Below are 25182 nucleotides of genomic sequence, written 5' to 3' on the forward strand. Positions count from 1 at the left end.
GCCGAATCTAGCGATTTTTTGAAAAACGTTTTATGCTCCAAGTTCTTTATATCTTCAAATATTTATTCACGGTGTTTGAGTTGGTTGTTTTGCAGAGGGAAATTTGTTGTTTTTGGTTTTGAGTTTTACAAATGGAAAGGAAATAAATAATAACATCAATGTTTGGTGCACTTAAATTCAGCAGACAACCCAATCTGGTAACACTAGGACCCTCGAGAGGTATTACTCTGCTACAAATTCTAGTTTTAATAGATTTTTACAATTATACATGAAAAAAAAGCGGTTGTTGTTGTTGGCATTATATGAATGGATGAAAACCCATGCTTTAATCATAAATTGTAACAATGACAAACATGGACCACCATAACACATGACTAAACATGGACCAGCATAAGACAGGACCAAACATGGACCAGCATAACACATGACCAAACATGGACCAGCATAACACATGACCAAACATGGAACAGCATAAAACATGACACAACATGGACCAGCATAACACATGACCAAAGAAGGACCAGCATAACACATGACCAAAGAAGGACCAGCATAACACATGACCAAAGAAGGACCAGCATAACACATGACCAAACATGGACCAGCATAACACATGACCAAACATGGACCAGCATAACACATGACCAAACATGGACCAGCATAACGCATGACCACACATGGACCAGCATAACGCATGACCAAACATGGACCAGCATAACGCATGACCAAACATGGACCAGCATAACACATGACCAAACACGGACCAGCATAACACATGACCAAACACGGACCAGCATAACACATGACCAAACACGGACCAGCATAACACGGACCAGCATAACACATGACCAAACACGGACCAGCATAACACATGACCAACCATGGACCAGCATAACACATGACCAACCATGGACCAGCATAACACATGACCAAACATGGACCAGCATAACACATGACTAAGCACGGACCAGCATAACACATGACCAAACATGGACCAGCATAACTCATGACCAAACATGGACCAGCATAACACATGACCAAACATGGACCAGCATAACACATGACCAAACATGGACCAGCATAACACATGACCAAACATGGACCAGCATAACTCATGACCAAACATGGACCAGCATAACTCATGACCAAACATGGACCAGCGTGACTCATGACCAAACATGGACCAGCATAACTCATGACCAAACATGGACCAGCATAACACATGACCAAACATGGACCAGCATAACACATGACCAAACATGGACCAGCATAACACATGACCAAGCATGGACCAGCATAACACATGACCAAACATGGACCAGCATAACACATGACCAAACATGGACCAGCATAACGCATGACCACACATGGATCAGCATAACGCATGACCAAACATGGACCAGCATAACGCATGACCAAACATGGACCAGCATAACACATGACCAAACACGGACCAGCATAACACATGACCAAACATGGACCAGCATAACACATGACCAAACATGGACCAGCATAACACATGACCCAACTTTGACCAGCATAACACATGACTAAACATGGACTAGCATAACACACGACCAAACACGGACCAGCATAACACATGAACAAACATGGACCAGCATAACACATGACCAAACATGGACCAGCATAACACATGACCAAACATGGACCAGCATAACATACGACCAAACACGGACCAGCATAACACATGACCCAACTTGGACCAGCATCACATATGACCAAACATGGACCAGCATAGTTGCATCAGCTTTGCCGACACCTGAAGAGGGATGCAAGTCTTCTAAAGAACATAGACATCATTAGCGTAAGAAAATATAAGGTGCCAGGTCCATCTACTGGTCTTAGTTAAATTGAAATCTTACTTACTAACAGGTTGAACAGGTTCAGGTGTTGCTGGTCGAGGTGGCGGTGGTGGTGGTGCTGGTGTCTTCTTAACAATCTCTTTAGTCTTTGCGATCGGTTCTTCTGATGGTTTAATTTCTGGTTCGGGACTTGGAACCAAACTAAACTTCTTTTCCAGTTTTTTCATTGTATCTGCATAACCGTTTTGGTCACTCAATCGGTTGCTTTTTTTCTGGCACAAATAGGAAGAAATAAATTGGATGAAAACGATTCTGTATAGATCAGCAATAATAATTGTTTATAATAATAAATAATAACTAAAAAGCAATTTTAAATGAATTTTAAAAATACAGTTTCAAAAAAATCTAGTATCATGAATTTAAAATTAAGATAGGCACGTTTAAAAAGTGACAACATTAAGTGAATAAATGAAATTAAAACAAAATGGCGACCAAATTTGACCTGATGTCGAGTGATTTCGCTTATTATGCTTTCCTCAAGTTTATTCCCGCAATACTAAATGGATTTTAAATTGAATTCCTCATTTAATAATGTTGTCTCAGTGACCACTAGACAATTGTTAAGTGGCCTCTGAGCCTTAACAAGTAGGAACTCACTTATGCATATATATATATATATATATATATATATATATACACACACAAAATATTAACACTTACTGACCTAATGTCATGTGGTTTCGCTTCTTCATATGTTTTTCTCAATTTTAAATGCATAAGACTAATGAAATTTTTAAAGAAAAGAATCTGTCGGAGTAAAGAGTGAGAGCAGTAGGAGGCAGAGAGAGAGAGAGAACAAGGAAGAGAGAGAGAGAGAGAGAGAGAAAGAGAGAAGGTGTGTGACAGAAAGAAAGAACAAGGAGGATAGAGAGAGAGAGAGAACAAGAGGGACAGAGAGAGAAAGAACAAGGAGCACAGGGAGAGAAAGAACAAGGTGGAGGAGAGAGAGAGAGAAAGAGAGAGAGAGCAAAGGCGAAAGAGAGAAAGCAAGGGTGAGAGAGAGAGTAAGGGGAGAAAAAGAAAGTGAGGAGGAGAGCAATATAGAAGACGAGATAAATAATTCATCGACACAAAAGATCAGAGAGATAATTTATCGACGTAGAAGACAAGGGAAATGATTTAATGACATTTCTTGCAGGTACAAAAGAATCAGCAGCAGCAGAGAAAGCAAGATAGGACGGGACAGAAATAGCGAGAACTTATAGAAAGAGATAGAGAGGGAGAGAAAAGGGAAGAGGAGAGAGAAAAGGGAAGAGGAGAGAGAAAAGGGAAGAGGAGAGAGAGGAAGGGGTGAGAGAGGAAAAGCAGACAGAGACGAAGGAGATTATCCATCAATACAGACAACACAGGGGAGATAATCCATCAACACTGATGACACGGGGTGAGGGGGAGAAAATCCATCATCAGATGACAAGGGGGGGGGGAATAATCCATCAACATAGAAGACAAGGGAGCTAATCTATTTACATTCTGAAAGGTACTAAACAACCAGCAGCAGCAGCAACTAACTGGCCGACGAGCATAAATAGTAAAAACCTTAAAAAAATTAATTAAATTTTGTTTACCGTTTGTAAAATGCCATTCGGTTTCGTTTTGCTGGTGTCATCTTTTGGCTTTGGACGTTGAAAACCCTTCATCATTTCGTTAGCGACGTTCTCCTTGATTTCTAATTTTCCGACCTTGACCTCCTGTCTTTGTTGTTGCTCTGCGACTGGCGGCCAAGTCACTTTTCCTACCCGCACGACCTTTCCTCGAATGGTCCCGGGTCTGGTTGATAATGGAGGTGAGGGTGGCGCTGGTGGTGGAACTTTTGCTTGCCGGAAGGAATCCTGATCTGACGGAGAAGAAAGCGGCGAAGTCTCCGTCGACAGTGAAGGGGAGTCTGTACTGTGCCCGTTCTGCAACGACTGTGACGTGTTTACTGAAAGAATTCCTGCAGGAATTGTCGTTTTGTGATTCGGTGCTGATTGTTGGAGTTTGGTAACACCGTTCACTGGAACCGTGGATATATTTGCTAGAAAATTAAAAATATCTTTAAATACATGTTGTCAATGCACACAAGACAGATTTGGCAATCTTGTAGTATAGTTAACAGGCGACAAATCAGAATAATAATAATAATAATAATAATAATAATAATAATATATATATATATATATATATATATATATATATATATATATATATATGTCAACACGATGGGTGTAGGTTCGATCCATGGCTGGGGAAAGGTGTATGTCTAGCCGCACTGATGAGTTGTGATACAACGAAACAGTACTGTATGTGGATGACTAATATATATATATATATATATATATATATATATATATATATATATATATATATATATATATATATATACACCCACATAATATATATACAAAGTGTATCACAAAAGTGAGTGAACCCCTCACATTGCTGCAGGCATTTAAGTATCTCTCTTCATGGGAAAACACTGGAAAAACGATACTTTGACATAATGAAAAGTAGTCCGTGTGCAGTTTATATAACAAGGTTGATTTATCTTAATGGAATAGATAATACTATCTACAATTATATAAATTCAACTTTGTCTGTACGTGCGCGCGTGTGTGTGTGTGTGTGTGAGAGAGAGAGAGTTCCTTATAGACTCCGAAACGGCTGAACAGATTTTCTTTAAAATTTGCAGAACTTTAGTGTGTAAATCTGGGAGTGATCTTAGTTAAGTTTTGTCTCAGAATAACCCTGATAATTACCGATAACCGATAATCGAAACCGTTATTTTAATTTATGATCGGTAAAGCCATTTCTCCATGTCATCGCTTTGCAACAACGATAGAACAACAGGCTGTGAAAAATTCTACTGTGGCTAAGTTGATAACATTTTTTTTTGTTTTGTTTTTGTATGACGTGGTCTGTAGGTTCAAACTCCGCACATACATTTAATTTTTTTTCATTAACTGCAAAGAATTTTATAAGACTTGAAAATTTAGGTTTTTTTTTTTTTTTTTTTTTTGCATGACATGGTCTAAAGGTTCAAACCCCGCACGTTAATTTCTTAATATCTTTTTTTTTTTTCGTTAACTGGAAAGAAGTTTATATAAAATAATTTTATAAAAAGAAACAGTAGGTTCTCAAAAGTGCAATGTAGAATAACATATTTTGGACTGAGTTACGGGCGATGTCATGGATTTCGATGACAATAAATATGTAGGAGTGTGAAATATTTGTTGATCATCATTCAACCCCGGGCAATGTCATGTCATCCTGCTAGTCTTATACATAGATATTTGAATATTCCGTTAAGGTTCTCTTTTACATCTCAAACTTTAAGTTAATAAATATGTTGAGAACATAATTCAAGTGTTGCTTTATCCTGAATTTGCAGATACCCGCCACCCTCTCCCCTTAAATTTTTTTATTTTTATATTTTATTATTTATTTACTTATTTATTTTTTTCCATTTAGTGTCTTTTAACAACTCTTGCTGACATTTTCTTAAGTAATAACCTGTACATTTCACTTGACCTATTTTTTTGCCCTATATTTTTTTCGCGCCTTTTAACATCCTTTCTGTCTGGGTCATTTTGACATTTGCTTTTCTATCTTATATTTAATTCTATCACCATGTAATTTTTTTCCTCTTCTTCCCTGATCTTTCTTATTATGTCTCGGCAGTCGTGTGAAAAGCATATCTTATTTTTCTTTTATTAATATTATTGGAATTTTTCCCCTTTTCTTTTCTTTGTACATATTTGTGAATTATTCCATGGATTTCGGCTTTTTGGATTATTTTGGACCATCTTCGAATTACGTGATTTCCTTGGATTTTACTTGTGCAAATGGAAACCCAATTAACTTTATTGGAGTTATATTTTTGGATTTTACCGTCATTGGATTATTTACCTTTCACCAGACTATCCATTCATGTGTAATCACCTTTTTTCTTCACCACATTTCCTCTGCTTCACTTTCTGTTATCAAGTAAGGTCTTTGAGTTACTTGTTATTTCATCAAATACTTTTGCATGCAAAATCCGATCCCGCATTTTACTAATTCCTACCCTCTGATGAGAAGGAAAGTATTTATTCGAAATTCCGTGGATTAAGGACTATCCACTTATCAAGTGTTTCCTTCTCAGATTAAATATGTTTTTAACTCTTTTTCAAAGTGTTTTTTAACATGTTTTATTAACTGTTTGGTCTTATTATAAGTTCTATTTCCTATTCGGTTTTATCGAGCTTTTACATCTGGCTGAGATTACTTTATAAATATTAATTCTTTAATATTTATAATATATTTTAGTTTTACCATCTTGGATCATTTTGGTAAATTTAATTGTAATTTTTATTTTATATATATATATATATATATAGCATCATTCAGAGAAGATATATATCTTAAGTAATAGCACGAAGGTGGGTATTCCAGCAAACTAGATGAATTCTTGTTCTGGAATCCAGTAAGACCAAGACACCACAAGAAAGATATATTATAACATATTTAAATGGTTCATTGGGGGAAAGGGAGAATTATGTTCTTAGCTTCTTTATTGATTGAGTTTTGGAGATGGAAAACCGAACATTAATGAGTAGAATATCTACAGGTCTCATATAAAGATCACGTGTTAGCCCCAGGAAAGGGTTCCCTTGATTTTTGAGAACTTCGACTGGATAAAAAAAAAAAGAAAAAAAAAAAGAAGATATATTCCTCGTTTTCTTCCTTTGCTAAAACTTAATATTTATATTTCAAGACCATGATAAATGGAATTGGATTGGCCACACCTTGCGGAAGCCTGCATCCAATATTACCAGGCAGGCCCTTGGTCTCCTGAGGCAGATATGGACAAGAAGCATTGAGGCTGAGACCAGGGCTGCCGGAATGACATGGGCCAAACTGAAGAGGATCAGCCAGAACCGGGTTCATTGAAGGGGCATTGTTGCGGCCCTATCTTTTCCAAGGCATCAAGAGGCCTAATAATAATTAAAAAAAAAAATGTATCTCATATAGAGATCACGTGTTAGCCCCCAGGAAAGGGTCCCTTGATTTCTGAGAACTTCGACTGAAGTAAAATAAAACAAAAAATATATATTCCCCGTTTTCTTTCTTTGCTTAACATTTATATTTCGGAATGAGACCTCTTGGTTTCTGAGAACTTTGGCTGAAGACAATTTTTGTTATAGAATGTGGTAATAGAATCCGGTAAGACCAAGAAACCACAAGAACATATAACATATTTAAATGGTTAATTGGGGAGAGGGAGAATTATGTTCTGAACTTCTTTAATAACTTGGTGTTTGAGATGGAAAGGAACACTTTAATGGAATATTTGAATATCTATGTATCTCATATGTGTTAGCTCCAGGAAAGGATCCCTTGATTTCTGAGAATTTTGATTGAAGTAAAATGAAAACAACAACAAAAAATCATATATAAATGTATGTATATATATATATATATATATATATATGGAAATATATTTTATTTCCTTATAATAATATATAGCAATCCTTATTTAAGAAGCTCAATGTAATTACAGAGCAATATAGTGAATGAATGACAAAAGACTATATTCTAAAGTTCATGATGTTGACCATCTTATAATTTATTCCTTTAATTCAGTTGTAGAATGTGGTGTTAACAGAATCCGGTAATACCAAGAGATCACAAGGAATGTATACCATAACATATTTAATTAATTCGAGAGAGAATAATGTTTTTAACTTCTTTACTAATAACTTGATTTTTGAGATGGAAAAGAGAACTTTGATGTAATATTCGATTACGTATGTACCTCATATCGATATATATCAAATCAGGAAAAAAACTTTGACTGAAATAAAATGAAACGAAGTATGACTAGTGAGTTTTTTTTTTGTAAGTATTTGCATTTACATGGTGGTACATTATTATATTATAAACCCTTATTAAAATGGTGGTACAATATTTTATTATAAACCCTTATTAAAATGGTGGTACAATATTGTATTATAAACCCTTATTAAAATGGTGGTACAATATTATATTATAAACCCTTATTAAAATGGTGGTACAATATTGTATTATAAACCCTTATTAAAATGGTGGTACAATATTATATTATAAACCCTTATTAAAATGGTGGTACAATATTATATTATAAACCCTTATTAAAATGGTGGTACAATATTGTATTATAAACCCTTATTAAAATGGTGGTACAATATTATATTATAAACCCTTATTAAAATTGTGGTACAATATTGTATTATAAACCGTTATTAAAATGGTGGTACAATATTATATTATAGACCCTTATTAAAATGGTGGTACAATATTATATTATAGACCCTTATTAAAATGGTGGTACAATATTACATTATAAACCCTTATTAAAATGGTGGTACAATATTATATTATAAACCCTTATTAAAATTGTGGTACAATATTGTATTATAAACCTTTATTAAAATGGTGGTACAATATTATATTACAGAACCTTATTAAAATTGTGGTACAATATTATATTACAGAACCTTATTAAAATTGTGGTACAATATTGTATTATAAACCCTTATTAAAATGGTGGTACAATATTGTATTATAAACCCTTATTAAAATGGTGGTACAATATTATATTATAAACCCTTATTAAAATGGTGGTACAATATTGTATTATAAACCCTTATTAAAATGGTGGTACAATATTGTATTATAAACCCTTATTAAAATGGTGGTACAATATTGTATTATAAACCCTTATTAAAATGGTGGTACAATATTGTATTATAAACCCTTATTCAAAAAATTGCCAAAACGAAATATCTATAAAAAAAAAAAAAAGATTAGTGTATTCATGTTTTTGCGGACTGTTATCTTCATCTTTATTGTTGTTGTTTCACCACGTTTTGACCAACTCATCCTCTGGCCTTCTTCAGGTGGTTAACTGCGACAGGATAGGAATGCCGAGTCTTGTAACTATATCCCCAGTTGTTGTCTCACCAAGTTTTGGCTAATTAATCCTCTGGCTTGCTTTATGTAGGATTGAAACCGCTATCTTCAGATAATGATCACTTGCAACCGTAGAGACTCAACATCTCTATCCACTGCACCACGAGCCCCAGACGGCGATCAAGGTTGGATTTTATAGTCTTATAAATCCAATTTTGTGTTCTTATCTGGTCTTCCAAAAAAATAAATAAAAAATAAAATAATATATAATATTATTCAGTATGGACCTGACAATAGAAGGCCATATAAGAACTCCCTTGACTTAAATTAGAAATAGAATTTATCAAATTATCAAGTTTTTTTGTATGTTGTAATGTGAAAAAGTTGTGACCAATTTAGTATGACAAACAAAGGATATAACCCTCGACTTCAATTGACTTTAATTAGGGGTCCACCATTTTTAGTTAGAACGTAGTTGTTTTAGTAGTGCATCTTCTACTGGATCATTTTTCATAATTTTTCGAATTTCTACTAATTTCGACATGACAAGTAAGTACGTAATAATGTTTTCGCCTGAAATGCGTTGGTTTAAAGGATCACCAATGTCGATAAGCACCAAAACAATTCTCAAATAACCACGTTCATTTAACTTCATAAACACACCATATACATATTATTAGGATTCTTCGGACTACTGTTCTTATCTTGAGTGTCATTTTTACGTTTTGGTTGATGTAACCTTCGACCTTCTTCAGGCGTATCTTATCAAACTCGGAAAGTAAATAAAGTTGGAAAATTCGGTCCAGATTCCCACGCTCGACAGAAACATTTTCCGAGTTCGACAAGATACACCTGGAGTAGGTCGGAGATTACATCCACTAAAACGTTGTGAAAATGACACTCAAGATGAGAACAGTAGTCCGAAGAATCCTAATAATATGAATAACCAATACTCATCTAAAAAATTCAGAAACTATAAACACACCATATGTTTTGAATTCTAACGTCTATGTTCCGTTTGTAAAAAAAAAACAAAAACTTTACACATCACACTATGCATGAAGCAAGACTTACAGTTTCCATTGACAACAACCGATGAAGATGTTGCGCTCATTGATGGCTTTGCAGGTACGACCGGCGGGGCTGGTTTTGGGAGAACAGGTGGGGGCACTGGTTTTAATTTGAAAGCTGGCGTCGGAGGAGGCTGGTTAGCCTGCGGAGTAACCACTGTTTGCTGCTGGTTAAACTGCATCTTGTTTTGGATCTGTTGTCCCGTTGATATGGGTAGTGGCGTGTTCACAGCGGTGGCATCTGGCTGCACGAGTACTAAGTATGGTTGGGTAACTTGCGTCAATTGTTGCTGCTGGAGTGCAGCCTGCAACATAACTTGCTGCTGCTGTTGCTGCTGCTGCTGCTGCAGGGCAGCCTGAATAAGAGTCTGTTGTTGTTGCTGTTGCGCCTAAAAAAGAAATTGATAACATTTATTTGCTTGTTATCCAGAATTTAACTTAATTAAAAAAAAGATACAGAAAAATCTATATGTTGTACGTACTTGTCATGGAATGATAATGTCATATTCCAAAAATCACATAAATTGATCGAGTACTTTTGTTTCTATATAGAAAATTATATTTTTTAACGATTTTTAACAGTTAATAGTAAATCGTAGCCATTACAAGGTTAATTTTGATCTCTATCTCTGTTTAGGTTTTTCGAAATGAGTTGTCTCCATTTATTTATTATATATCTCGGACCAATACACACCATCCTTGCTTTATCATATAATTTGATTTTTTTGGTACAAAAAAAAAAAAAAAAAAAAAAACAGGAACAACTTGAAAAATGTATGTGATTTTTGGAATACGGCCTTTTCGTTCCATGATGGGTATCTACACAATAAAGAATTTAAAAATTTTTTTGTTTTTCAAATAGGTTGAATTTTAGATAAGAACCATTTTTTTCTCTACAACTTTCAAAAGTATTTTGTATAATGTCCAATCTATTTTATTGGAAAATGCATCTAAAGTTTAAAAATACTATTAAAAACATTATGTTAATGGGTGTTATATAATCGCTCTGACTAGTTGTTCAAAATACCTTTGTCAAGTTTATATAATGTTTACATGATGGCACAAAATATATACACACACTGACAGCGAAGTAAAAGTCACAACACAATTGATCTACAAAAATATATATTGTTTTTATTTTACTTTGACGATCAGCTTTTTGGTGACAAGTTGTTATTTTGTTTTTGACTTTTATTGAAAGGTACAGGAAGGGGTTAGACGGTTGTCAGGCGGTGAATAATGCTACCGCATGCTGCAGCTTCTCTCTCTCTAATCGACTTTTTCTCTGTGACGATTTTATATATAAAAATATTCTTTCCTAGTGGAATGTTTAATATTTCCTTTGTCTATTGTCTTAACCTTTGACCGATATCTGCTCACATATTTCTGAGTCAAATTTATGCATTCCGTCAGACAATAGTGAAAATACCAATTCTTAACATTTGCGTGTGTGCAACCCATTGAATGTCCCCCACCCCCCACGGGGCTACCTGCCAATATCTAACAATATATTACTCCCTTCTTCTTCTAAAATAGCCTCATTTGATTGGCCAAGATACTTCACATATCGATTAAACAATTAGGAACTGAATTTAGTAGGAAACATGTGATACTCTCACACCTGTGGAACTCTCTTCCGTTTACCTGTTTTCCAGTGTTCAAAGATGTTTCCAGATGCTTCAAATCCAATGTAAACAAGTTCTTGATGAGCCGTTCCCTTTAAGTGATCCAATTTTACCAAATTTTCACTTCTAACGAATACTATGATATTGCCCTTTTGACCAATGTACACTCTTTTAACCCTTATCCTCGAGTGGCCTCTGGGCCTTGATAAATGGTGATTCCCTTGTAAAAAAAAAAACACAAATAAAAAAATATGTGAAAACCTCAAGGAGGACCTTCATATTATCCCCACTGAATTGAGTTACCAATTATTTGGTCAAGTATTCAATTTCTTTTTTGGTCTCTCCTCTTGGTGAACAAATCTTTTTACCCAATAAAACCTTTAAAACCACCAGCAAATCTTATATTATTTCATTATTGGAATTCTTTTGAGATGAGTAATTTGTATAATTTATTTATTTAATTGCAGATTATTATTCTCATCTTTTAGTTGTTGTTTCACGACGTTTCGGCCAACTATACCTCTGGCCTTCGTCAGGTGGTTAACCGTGACGGGATAGGAATGCTGAATCTCTAAATTGTATCTTCAGTAATTACTGCCTTCCATGGTTGTTGTCATCTTACCAGGTTTTGACCAACTAATCCTCTGGCGTACTTTGGGTAGGATTGAAACCACTATCTCCAGATAATGTTCATCTAGAACTGTAGAAATTCAACGTCTCTATCCACTGCGCCACAGGCCTTGGAGAAATAGTTGGCCGAAATTTTAACTTATCTATAATATAAAACTCACCTGTCTGTTTAAATGTATGTATGTATGTATGTATCTCTGCCTAAAACTTTCAACAGAAGCGACAGATTTTCACGAGATTGGTATCGTTTTGAAGCTCCACCCTTCGGACGACAAATATTGAAAACTTAACTAAAAACATCACTCCATTCACCCTCAACTGGTCACTTTTCTACAGCAAGGGGGTCGCTTTTTTCGCCAATATTTTCGTCATCTTTACCAGGTTTTGACCAACTAATCCTCTGGCGTACTTTGGGTAGGATTGGAACCACTATCTTCAGACAATGTTCATCTAGAACTGTAGAAATTCAACGTCTCTATCCAATGCGCCACAGGCGTTGAAAAAATAGTTGTCCGAAACGTCGTGAAACAACAACTAGAAAGATGAGGATAATAGTCCGCAAATAAATAAATAAAATCTTACGTCTTAATGCATGAATTTTATTTGACTTGAGCTAAACAGACGATCACAACAACTAAGACGATATTTCAATTTGTTATATATTAGAACTGCTTCCCTGACTGTACTGACATGTAGAATTTCAAGTGTAATGCAAACAGACATCTTACAGCTCAACTCCCTACATAGTATCCCTGCAATTTATGTCCCAGATAGTAGCCCTCTACCTCAAAGTAGCACTGTTCCTTGTTTAGGGTGAAAATGCAATATTAAATATAAAAAAAAAATCTACGCTGAAAATTTTGGTCTCTCCCATCCATGAGCGAATCTCTTTCCCCAATAAAACCTTTAAAACTGCCAAGAAGTCTCCATGCATGAATTTTATTTGACTTAAACTAAACAGACGATCACGGCCACTAGACGAGACAAGAAAGTTTGATTTAATTGAATTACTATCTGGATCACTCACCAGTGATAACGCATCAGTGCACAAGTATACATTTGTTGCAAAACGCATGTGCTTTGATGTTACCTTGTTTATTGTTGTCTTGAATCACATTTTTTTTAGATGAGGATTGATTATTCATATTTCTTTCTTTGCACTACTGTTCTCATCTTTAGTATTATTTACACAACATTTCATTTCGGTCGATGTAACCTACAACCTTCTTCAGCTGTACTTTGTTGGACTCGGGAATCTCAAATACCCTTGTGATGTTCGGTTGTATAAGGGTGTTAACTTTGGTGAAAATCAGACTGTTCCTTCTTTAATCGGATTTTTTTGATTATCGATTTTCTATACTTTCAGCGGCATTCTGATACAAAACCTATCTAAGAACACTTCCAGACATATAAAGTACAGTAAGGGAACAAACTCACAGACATACACTAAGACAAAGTGCATTTGATATATAAGTAGAGACATGAAAAAATATGCTTATGTGTACGCATTATTTTTTGATAGACCAATCTTTTCAAGGTAAACGCTCAATGATTGCTGATATATAATAACAGAGCATATATAGACTATGTAAACCTAAATTTCAGTGACCAAGATTTTAATGTTTTTTCCAATTCAAAACATTGACACATTTTTTTGGATGGACTGTTTTATTTATAGACCAACAATCACAATTATGTACTCTTTAAAAAATCCAATGTTCTATTCAGTTTAGAATTTTCTGATGTGATATATAAAGCTTTTATAGGAGGAGGGAATTTTTTTCTCTGACTATCATATTTAAGGTGAGTTTTTGAGTTTTTGATTTGCTGTTCTTCTCATCTTTCTTAATCATCTTTATTTATTTTTGTTTTGAGTTTGGGATTCTGTGTCTGTTATTTTTATAAATATTTGATCGTCTTTGAAACCAGAGACAAATAAGCCAAAGACAATATTTTTTGGAAAAACGCTAGAGGAAAAGAATACAGGTACTATCTCAATAACCAAAGGAAAGAATCAGTCCATAATCCATTGTTTTTTTTTTTTTTTTTTTTACGAGAGTTTGGGATTAGTAGACAAGATGAGCATTATTTGAAATTAGTAGACATTAGTAAGGCCTCCTTTTTTTTTTTTTTTTTTTTTAACTCATTAGTAATTTTACATGCAAAAATTGGACAGAAGATTACCAATCCTTGTCAGTGGTACGAGGGTCTTTCCAAAAGTAAAGTTTCCTATTTTTCAACTCAAAAAATTAAAATGTTGAAGCCCGATTGTCACAGCTGGTGAATTTAAAAAATGCAATCTAAACGTGAGGAAACTTTAGAAGAACAATATGCAATAAAATTCTGTTTTAAACTTGGAAAAATGCCCCAGAAACGTATGGAATGCTTCAGATTGCTTTTGAACCATCTTTAATGAATCGAGAATCAGTTTTGGAGTGGCATAAGAGATTAAAGGAAGGCAGGGTGTCTGTGAGGGATGATGAGATGTATGGAAGGAGTAAGGAAGTCAGATCATCAGAGTTGATTGGCCAAATAAAGAATTTCATGGATAAGGACCCATCGTGTGTCTACATAAATAATAAGTGCACATTTTGATGTCAGTGTGGGAACTATGCACATAATTATTCACAAGGAAATGAAGATGCGGAAGTCCATAACTCTATTCTTGTCACAAGATGGCCATCAAAACAATTTCTCATGTTCCCTATAGTCAAGACCTTGCTCCCTGTAACTTTTGGTTATTCCCTGAGCTCCAGGAAAATCTTAGAAGCTGTCATTAGGAGATAATTGAGGAGATGAAAGAGGCTGTAACAAGAATTCCCATGGAGTTTTCCAGAAGTTTTTGGAATGGTACAACAAGTGCATTGCAGCTGGAGGAGATTACTTCTAAGGAGACTAGAATTTCATGTGTGTATTATCAATACAAGTGCCCATACGGAAAAAGTCTGGAAACTTATTGAAGGCACCTTGTATATATATATATATATATATATATTTGAACTGGACACATCTTAGCTCTTTCTGTCCACCCTCCACCACCATCGTTGTAGACGATTGCTGACTTTTTAACCCCGTTTTGGCTTTGATACACGTGCAGGTTATCATCCAGAACTTTACAAACTTTTTTTGACACGCACAATTATCGATTTCCCTTCTTTTTTTTCTTCTTCTCCCCCTCTCTTGCCTTGTCTTATCTTCATAATTTTATAAATTTTCAATTTATATTTTTATATTTCTTACCCCCCCTCTTTTTTTCTCCCCCTTTTCCCTTCTCTTGGTTTTTAATATGTAATCACACAAAATAAAAAACAAAAAAAACATATCTTTCCTTTTTATTTTAACTTGAAACATCTGACGATGTGAACAAATAATTCTTATCCTATCTATTGAAAAAATTCGTTATGAATTAAGTTAACACACTTGAAGTTGTAAAAAGAAAAAACATTTGGCTCTACTAACGTATTGAGCACTCTTTATCCTTGTTTTTTTATCACATATACCTGTTAATATATATATATATATATATTTGTGGAAATATACTTTACTTCCTTATGATATATACCAATCCTTATTTAAGAAGCTCAACATAATTACAGAGCAATATAGTGAATGACTGACAAAAGTCTATATTCCAAAGTTTATGATATTGATCATCTTACAATTTATTCCTTTAATACAGTTATAATATGTTTACATTACGCCATTTTGAATTTAGAAAAATGGCGTAATAGAAACATATTATAAGGCATTTACAGCTTTTCTTCCATTTTTCGGATTTTAATCATGTCAAAACGCACTTTATTTCCTTTTGATGGATTGATTGTTGCTATTTCTTCTGATGAGTTAAGGGCAAAATAGATTCACTAATTAATATAATAATTAAGTGATTGATTTTGCGCTATGAAACATACTGTCAAGAATTGTAAATGTCAACTGAATTAAAGGAATAAATTATAAGATGGTCAACATCATGAAGTTTGGAATATAGACTTTTGTCATTCATTCACTATATATATATATATATATATATATATTGATATTTCATATCCATATGTAATCACAAAAAAAACATATCTTTCCTTTTTATTTAAACTTGAATCATCTGACGATATGGACAAACAATTCTTATCATGTCTATTGAAAAAATTCGTAATGAATTAAGTTAACACACTTGAGATTGTAAAAATAAAAAAAACATATTTGGCTCTACTAACGTACTGAGCACTCTTTATCCTTGTTTTTTTTTTTACCGCATATACCTCTTATATATATATATATATATATATCAAGTCATCCCATAAGTTCTGTCCGAATTTATGAATAAAGAAAAGTGACCAAATGTTATATTTTATTAAATATTTAATCACTATGCTTTCCTTGATTATCTATGACTTCCTCCCATATATTAACAAGCTTATTAATTCCATCACTGTAAAATCCTTTTGGCTTTGATTCGAAGAACTCACAAATGTCAGTTTCAACATCTTTCTGCGTTACAAAAGCTGTTCCTTCCAAATGATTTTGTAAGCTACAAAACAAATGGTAGTTTGAAGGAGCAAGGCCAGAAGAATAGCGTGGATGAAGAATTTTTTTCCCAATGGAGTTCTTCGATCTTTTGCGAAGTGAGTCTTGTTGCGTGTGGTCGTGCATCGTCCTGATGAAACATCACCCTTTTTCGATTCACAAGAGCAGATCTGATGGTAGTCTGAAGGAGCAAGGTCAGGAGAATAGGATGGATGAGGAATTTTCTCCCAATCAAGTTCGATCTTTTGTGAGAGGATTCTTGCTGTGTGGGCTTGTGCATCGTCCTGATGAAACATCATCCTTTTTCGATTCACCAGAGCAGATCTTTTTTTCTCTCAAAACTTGGTTCAAACGCTTTAATTACTGACAGTAGATTTGAGCCTTAATTGTTGCATTAGATGGTAATAATTCAAAGTGAAATATTTCTAACTGTTTCGGCTGCAGGATAGCCTTTCTTATACAGCATTATATGCCTCAAATGATTCTGAGGCATTTCCATGTTAGTAGAGTTGTAATCAAGCAAATTTAAATTTTATTGTTCTGTAAAAAAATGTAATCAGTTAAAATGCATCTAAACATGCAAATGTAAAAAAATAAAAAAAAATTACAATATTTTTTAAGTCTAATTCAATTTAAAAACAATAGTAAAAATTCGGACAGAACTTATGGGATGACTTGATATATATATATATATATATATATACACACACACACACGGGCCCGACAATATTTTTCGGACACTTTGAAAAAAGTAATTCAAGGTGATTACTAGTGCCAAAAACTTTTGAGATTGTAAGTACGTAGTTGAGGAGTGAAAATCCACTGCTAGTGTAATCAGTTTTTTAGTTTGGCTTTGATAATTTTGTTTTTTGTGATTTTTACAAAAACTTGCACGACACTATTTTTCAGATATGACAAAAAATCCTATTTTATTAAGAGCTATGTTCATGCATATGTTGCTGTATGCAAATTTTCTGCTTGTGAACTTACCTGTCATCATTAGAATCAATTATCTGTTCTATTCTACTGGCAAAACAATTAAGTTTAATGAGGTAAAATACATTCAAAAGAAGTCGTTTGTTTGGCACAGAAGACGCGGGAAGATAGCCTCAGCATCAGAAAGATCGCCATGGATTTGAAGCTGTCAAAATCAACAGTCGAATACATGCTGAAGACAAACTCTGAGTGGAAAAAGAAGAGAGGACGGAAAAAATCAATTGGCAAGAGGACTGAAAGGAGAATGAAGAGGACTGTGACACGGCTTTTGACATCTGGAGAAAAAGTTACAGCAAGAAAGTGAAGGAGAAATGTGAATTAGATGTAAACGTCTCAACAGTACAAAGAACGCTGCATAGGATTGGTTTGAAGTATGCAAAGGATAAGAAAAAAAATTACACTAACAATGAAACGCAAACGAGCAAGACTGGAGAGTGCTAAAAGGTGGTTAACAAAGCATGTTGACTTTAAGAAGGCTATATTTACTGATGAGAAGCGTTTCAAGTTTGATGGGCCCGATGGATGGTGTACTTGGTCGAGAAGGGGCGAGCCTGTTGTACTGAACAAACAACAGATGGGTGGAGGAGGAGTTATGGTTTGGGGTATGATCTTTGCTAATGGAAATATATGGTTCGAGTGGCTGAAAAGATGACAGAACAGCGAAAGCTACAAACAGTTGCTGGACGAGAAAGCCCTACCAAGGATAAGAAGAGAGATGGGGAATGATTTTGTTCTACAGTAAGACGATTGCAGCATCCATGTGTCAAAACTCCTGAAAGAATATATGGCTAAAGTGAATGACTAATTTGGAATGGCCTGCTAAAAGCCCAGATCTAAATTTAATGGAAAATGCTGGTGCAACTTATCTCTGATGGACCTGAAATAACGAAAGAGGCTCAACTATGGGAACGAATACTAGATGTCAAAAAAACAACTAATAGAAACACGTAGAGATATTATTGTGCATATGTTTGATCATTATGAAGAGAGATTAATAAAAGTTATTGAGAAGAAAGGTGATATTACAGACTATTAACAGTTTTTCAATGATGTCCGATGTCCGAACAATAATGGCGCGTGATGATGAAAATTAAATACTTTTCCTTACCTAATCGATTTTCTTCCATTTTTATTACAGGTATTGTCTTTATATGTTTATGTTATTCTATTTATGGAATTTCGCCACTCTATGGTACCTAGAAAGTCGAATACTAAAGTGTCCGAAAAATATTGTCAGGCCCTTGTATATATATATATATATATATATATATAAATTAATGAATTACACTATTTGAGTCTTTGAACTCTATCCAGATCTAGATGATTGAGATTAGTAAATTAGGTTAGCCTTTTAACACGAGAAAATTGGATTACCATCTTTTTATTTTAGTTACCACGTGTTAAAATTAATAAATTAGATGGCTTAAGATTAGTAGACTAGACTACCAGTAACTTACCAGCCAAGGTTTATTTTCGACATGCAGAAAGTAGCTTCATAATATCACCTGGCATGCTTATAGATAAATAATTACTAACCGAGTTTTCGCTGCTACAAAGAATTTCCGTTCGAATAACAGAAGGGGTAGTCTTTCGGCTAGTTGTCACCGTCGTGACTGTGTTGCTGCCAGTACCCGATGGTACCGAAACGCTTACCAAACGCTCAGTCCTTACCATCTGATTCAAATAAGCCTGCGTCAGTGCCTGTTGCTGCTGCTGCTGTTGTTGAACTAAGGCTGCGGTGTACTGTGCCGGAGCGATACCATTGAAAGCTGTAGAGAGAGAGAGAGAGAGACAGATAGTGTGTGTGTATGAGAAAGAGAGAAGGAACAAGCATACAAATAAGGACAAATGTTTGTATTATTTGGTTGTTGCTGAATGCAATCACAAATCGGAATCCAAGGGACGTAACTCTGCTTTCCAAAATGCAATTTAGCTCAAGGCAGATAGCAAAGAGCAAAATGTTACTTCCCTTTCTAAATAGAAAATAGGCGATGCAGAAAAATAGATGACACGAAGTCCATAGTGTCAGATAAAAAATTATTTTATCTTTCTAAAAGAAAAACGCACAAAATAAAACAAATATTTTGGCAAATCTTTACTTGCTTTTCACCTTAACAATCACTTTTAAAATTACGATTTATATAGATTTTCAGGTATGCTGAAAACAAATATCGCATTTAAATTTGCCACAAGCAAGTAATTTTCCAAGTATTAAGCAATATAATTCCTTATGTCATAACTAGTGGCCATTTTTGTACATGCAAGTGTCAAAAAGTATGCGCGCCATTGCGTGTACAAGAATGGCCACTACTTGTAACAAGAGGAATTACATTGCTTATTATTCGGAAAACTACTTGTCTGCGGCAAATTTAAATACGATATTCGTTTTCAGCATACCCGAAAAGCTTTTAAAGTTGTTATTTTAAAAGGTGATTGCTAAGGTGGAAAATAAGTAAAGATTTACCAATATTTCATAAAATAATATTTTTTTCATAGTACTAAAAACAAAATCCAAACAATGAAACAATAACTTTTTATTATTTTATGCAAAAAATAATTAAGTTTTATGAAAACTTTTTTTATCTTCGAGTCGCCTATTCTTCTGTGTCACCAAAAAATGTCTCAATATTATCTAGATGAAATCTGTTATATCTGACAATCTCTAATACACGTCCTCGGTCAGTGGAGTAGAAATCCTTCTAGACCAAGGCAACGTTAATCTGGATATTTCCCCCACATCAAAAACTGACCTTGTGTCTAACTTTGCACTCATTCAAATTAAATATGAAAGGTCAGTGCGTCATCTTTTCAATAACAACAATGTTCGTTATATACAAAAGGTCAGTGCGTCATCTTTTCAATAACAACAATGTTCGTCATATACAAAAGATTCGTACTTTTTTTTAGATGAGGATTGATTAATCAGATGCTTCAGATTACTGTCCTCATCTTGAGTGTTAGTTTCACAGCATTTTTTTTTTTTTTACATAGGCGTCACCACATTATCAAGGCCCAGAGGTCACTCAAGGATAAGGGTTAAAGAGTGTACAGTAGAAATTGGTCAATATAGTAATCATTAGTAATGAAAATTTGGTAAATTTGATAACTTATATGGAACGGCTCATCAAGAACTTATTTACTTTAGACTTGAACACAACCATATTGTAGTCAGCCGGAAAGCAGGAAAACGGAAGACAATTCCACAGGCGTGCAGTTCTAAGAAAGAAGCTTTGTTCATGGAATCTACGATTAGGTTTAGGCACAGATAAAGAGTGGGGGAAATTATTGATAGTGTTTACAGCTAGACGAGTGTTTCTTGTGAAAATTTGGCGAGGGGGGACCATAGATTGAAGCTTAGTTGAACACTTTCCATGAAAATAACGATACATCAGAGACAAACTCGCAACATCTCTTCTGTGAGATAGAGGTTGCAAGGAGGAGAAAAGGACATCTCCTACGAGGCTACGAAGTCTATTTTGAACTCTATCAAGGCAGGACAAGTCCTTTCTAGCAGCTCCTGCCCAGATGTGGCAACAGTATTCCATCCTTGGACGTACCTGGCTCTTATATAGATAGAGAATAGCATCAGCAGTGAGATATCTACCGGATCGATAGAAAGATCCCACCATTTTTCCAGCGGCCTTGGCAACAGATTTGATTGGTTGATGTAACCTTCGACTTTCTCCAGGTGTATCTTGTCCAACTCTAGAATCTGCACGGAATTTCAAACACAACTCTTTATTTAATCCAGGGGGTAGTATGTTCTCGTTTCATCAATTATGACCGGGTAGAAGTCTTAAGTAACTCGCAGTTGTACTTTGAGTGTCACTTACACTGAGGATTGAACCTTCAACCTCCAGAAGAGTATAAGTTTTACAACTTTACGCAAAGATCCGTGGTATAGTGGATAAAGTATTTGGTGAAATTAAGCTGTGAAACTTACACATTTATAAATTACTTTACTTTTAGTGTCCCTAAATTATTTTTGCATAAACAATATTGCTTTTAGTGTCTCAAATTATTTTTACATAAGGAGTATTACTTTTAAAATCCCAAATTATTTTTACATAAGGAGTATTACTTTTAAAATCCCAAATTATTTTTACATAAGGAGTATTACTTTTAAAATCCCAAATTATCTTTCCAACCCCTCAATCTATTCGAACATATTTTAACTTCCTAAAATCCTATTTCTATAACGTCAGTGTATTCAGGTCAGACATTACACTTTTTTGCATCTCATACATTTTTCCCAAAACGTTCGGTTAGAAATTATTGTTTTTATCTTCCCAAAATTATAATTGCTAAAGCAGTATTGTTTCTTAACGTTACAAATAATTTTTGAAAAAGCAGAATTGCTTTTAGCGCTCTTAATTTCCTTTTTGGAAAGGTTAGCCAATTCTTATAAGTCTTGTATAGTATTGGTTCTAGTATCAAAGTCACCACTTATCAAGGCCCTGAGGTCACTTGAGGATAAGGGTTAATGAGTGTACAGTAGTTAATGGAACAATATAGTAATCGTTAGTAGTGGAAATTTGGTAAATTGGATTACTTAAGAGAACGGCTCATCAAGAATTTGCTTAGGTTGGACTTGAAGACAACCATATTTTAGTCAGCTGGAAAGCAGAAAAACGGAAGAGAGTTTCACAGGTGGGCAGTTCTAACAAAGAAGCTTTGTTCATGAAATCTACATTTAGGTTTAGGCACAGATAAAGAGTGGGGGAAATTGATATTTGTTTCAGATAGACGAGTGTTTTTCGTGAAAGTTTAGCAAGAGAATACCATAGATTGGAGCTCAGATGACCATTTTCCATGAAAATAACGATAGAGCAAAGGCTCGCAAAATCTCTTCTGTGGCAAAAGAGGTTGCAGGAAAGAGAAAAAAAGCATCCTCTACAATGCTATGAAGTCTATTTTGAACTCTGTCAAGGCAGGATAAACTGTTTCTAGCAGTTCCAGCCCAGATGTAGCAACAGTACTCCATCCTATGACGTACTTGGCTCTTATACAGGTAGAGAATTGCATCAGCAGTGAGATATCTACTGGAGCAGTAGAATGATCCCTTCCATTTTTTTCAGCAGCCTTGGCAACAGTTTTGATGTATGTGTTCAATTCCATGTGAGAGTGTTTTGGTTAGAAATTATATTGCTTTTGGGACTCCAAATTATCTTTCAAAAATGTAATACTATGGTGTGCTTGCTAGAAAAGTGGAAAATTATTTTTACAAAATCAAAGAAATGATTAAGTGAAAATTATTTTTACAAAATCAAAGAAATGATTAAGTGAAAATTATTTTTACAAAATCAAAGAAATGATTAAGTGAAAATTATTTTTACAAAATCAAAGTAATGATTAAGTGAAAATTATTTTTACAAAATCAAAGAAATGATTAAGTGAAAATGCAACAAAATTTCAACAATAAAATTTACATTATTTTTAATTAATTAGAATATTTATTGAGATGAGTATTATTTATTCATTCATTTATTGCGGACTATTATCCTCATCTTTTAGTTGTTGTATCACAACGTTTCAGCCAACTATTCCTCTGGCCTTTGTCAGGTGGTTACCATGACGGGATAGGAATTCTGAATCTCCTAACTGCATCCCAAGCAATTACTATCTTCCATAGTTATTGTATAAACGTGGATTTATAAGATCAAAAAATCCAACCTTGATCGCTCTTCAGTGAATAGAGATGCTGAATCTCTATTGTTCCAGGTGAGAATTGTTTGAAGATAGTAGTTTCAATTCTATCCAAAGCCGACCAGAGGAATAGTTGGCCACAAACGTGGTGAGATGTCAAGAACTATGGAAGACAGTAATTGCTAGGGATGCAGTTAGGAGATTCGAAGTTCCTATCCTGTCGCGATAACCACCTGAAAAAGGCCAGAGGAATAGTTGGCCAAAACGTCATGAAACAACAACTAAGATGAGGATAATAGTCCGCAATAAATAAAAAAACAAATAAAATTTACAACCTCAAATTTTACGATTTTATGGCGACCGTCATGAATTATGAGAGTTATTAAATTTGATAGGTTTTGTTGGTTTGGTTGGGTTGTTTTTGTTTTACGGCATATCAACCCTTTTCAGGTTATTTAATGCCGAATCCAAAGATTTTTAAGAAAAATTTCTTAATAGAATATATTTGTTGTTTTCAAGTCGGTTTCTATTTAACCCATAGTTGGGACCCTAACAGGTACTACCACTCCGGGTTAGAGTGGACCTGGGAGCAATGGCAATTAAAGGTGGGCTCCACACTCCCCAAAGCCCGCAAGCTGGGGCCTCACCACTGGATAAAGTTCAAGGTCGTATCCAGTACCAAATTTGATAGGAGGATGCGAATCAAAAGAAGATGGTGAGGAACCAACACGCACTCTTCATTCCTTATTCATCTCATCCTTACCCTGAAAAATAACATGACGTCACATCTTACCTGTTCCTGCGATGGGATTCGTGATACCAATGGAGGGTAATATTGGTTGGGTGATCGTTGTGGGGGTAGTCACAGTATGTAAAAGAGGGGTTGAAGGAATTGGCACCTGTAAGAGAGAATGGAAATTGTCAAAAATATCTTTTCACAAACATTTATTCAGTCCGTATAAAAACAAGGGGAGAGGAAGATGTTATGTTGTTAGTCTACCGGAAAAGATGAGAAAGTAAAATAGCTAATTATAATAAATATTAAAATAGTCAATTATAATGCTAAGTATTAAAATGGTCAATTATAATGATGAGTATTAAAATGGTCAATTATAATGATGAGTATTAAAATGGTCAATTATAATGATAAGTATTAAAATGGTCAATTATAATGATAAGTATTAAAATGGTCAATTATAATGATAAGTATTAAAATGGTCAATTATAATGATAAGTATTAAAATAGTCAATTATAATGATAAGTATTAATATGGTCAATTATAATGATGAGTATTAAAATGGTCAATTATAATGATAAGTATTAAAATGGTCAATTATAATAAGTATTAAAATGGTCAATTATAATGATGAGTATTAAAATGGTCAATTATAATGATGAGTATTAAAATGGTCAATTATAATGATGAGTATTAAAATGGTCAATTATAATGATGAGTATTAAAATGGTCAATTATAATGATAAGTATTTAAATGGTCAATTATAATGATAAGTATTAAAACAGTCAATTATAATGATAAGTATTAATATGGTCAATTATAATGATGAGTATTAAAATGGTCAATTATAATGATAAGTATTAAAATGGTCAATTATAATGATGAGTATTAAAATGGTCAATTATAATGATGAGTATTAAAATGGTCAATTATAATGATGAGTATTAAAATGGTCAATTATAATGATGAGTATTAAAATGGTCAATTATAATGATGAGTATTAAAATGGTCAATTATAATGATAAGTATTTAAATGGTCAATTATAATGATAAGTATTAAAACAGTCAATTATAATGCTAAGTATTAAAACAGTCAATTATAATGATGAGTATTAAAATGGTCAATTATAATGATGAGTATTAAAATGGTCAATTATAATG

At 34.0% G+C, this 25182-nt stretch overlaps 1 protein-coding gene across 2 annotated transcripts in view; it reads right to left on the reverse strand.

The window, feature by feature from the left end:
* LOC145258327 (unconventional myosin-XV-like) overlaps positions 1–25182 on the reverse strand; it is a 597738-nt gene that overhangs the window by 129754 nt on the left and 442802 nt on the right. For both annotated transcript variants that reach the window (XM_080116477.1, XM_080116478.1), the window contains exons 32-36: positions 24077–24182; positions 19309–19406; positions 9867–10251; positions 3449–3897; positions 1888–2095 (exon numbers count right to left, since the gene is read on the reverse strand). In XM_080116477.1, the coding sequence (XP_079972603.1) occupies positions 1888–2095; positions 3449–3897; positions 9867–10251; positions 19309–19406; positions 24077–24182 (1246 nt within the window). The remainder of the gene's footprint in view (positions 1–1887; positions 2096–3448; positions 3898–9866; positions 10252–19308; positions 19407–24076; positions 24183–25182) is intronic.

This window comes from Euprymna scolopes, chromosome 33 (genome assembly GCF_053919585.1).
Source record: "Euprymna scolopes isolate OS-2025 chromosome 33, ASM5391958v1, whole genome shotgun sequence".
In the NCBI taxonomy this organism is placed as follows: Eukaryota; Metazoa; Mollusca; class Cephalopoda; order Sepiida; family Sepiolidae; genus Euprymna; species Euprymna scolopes.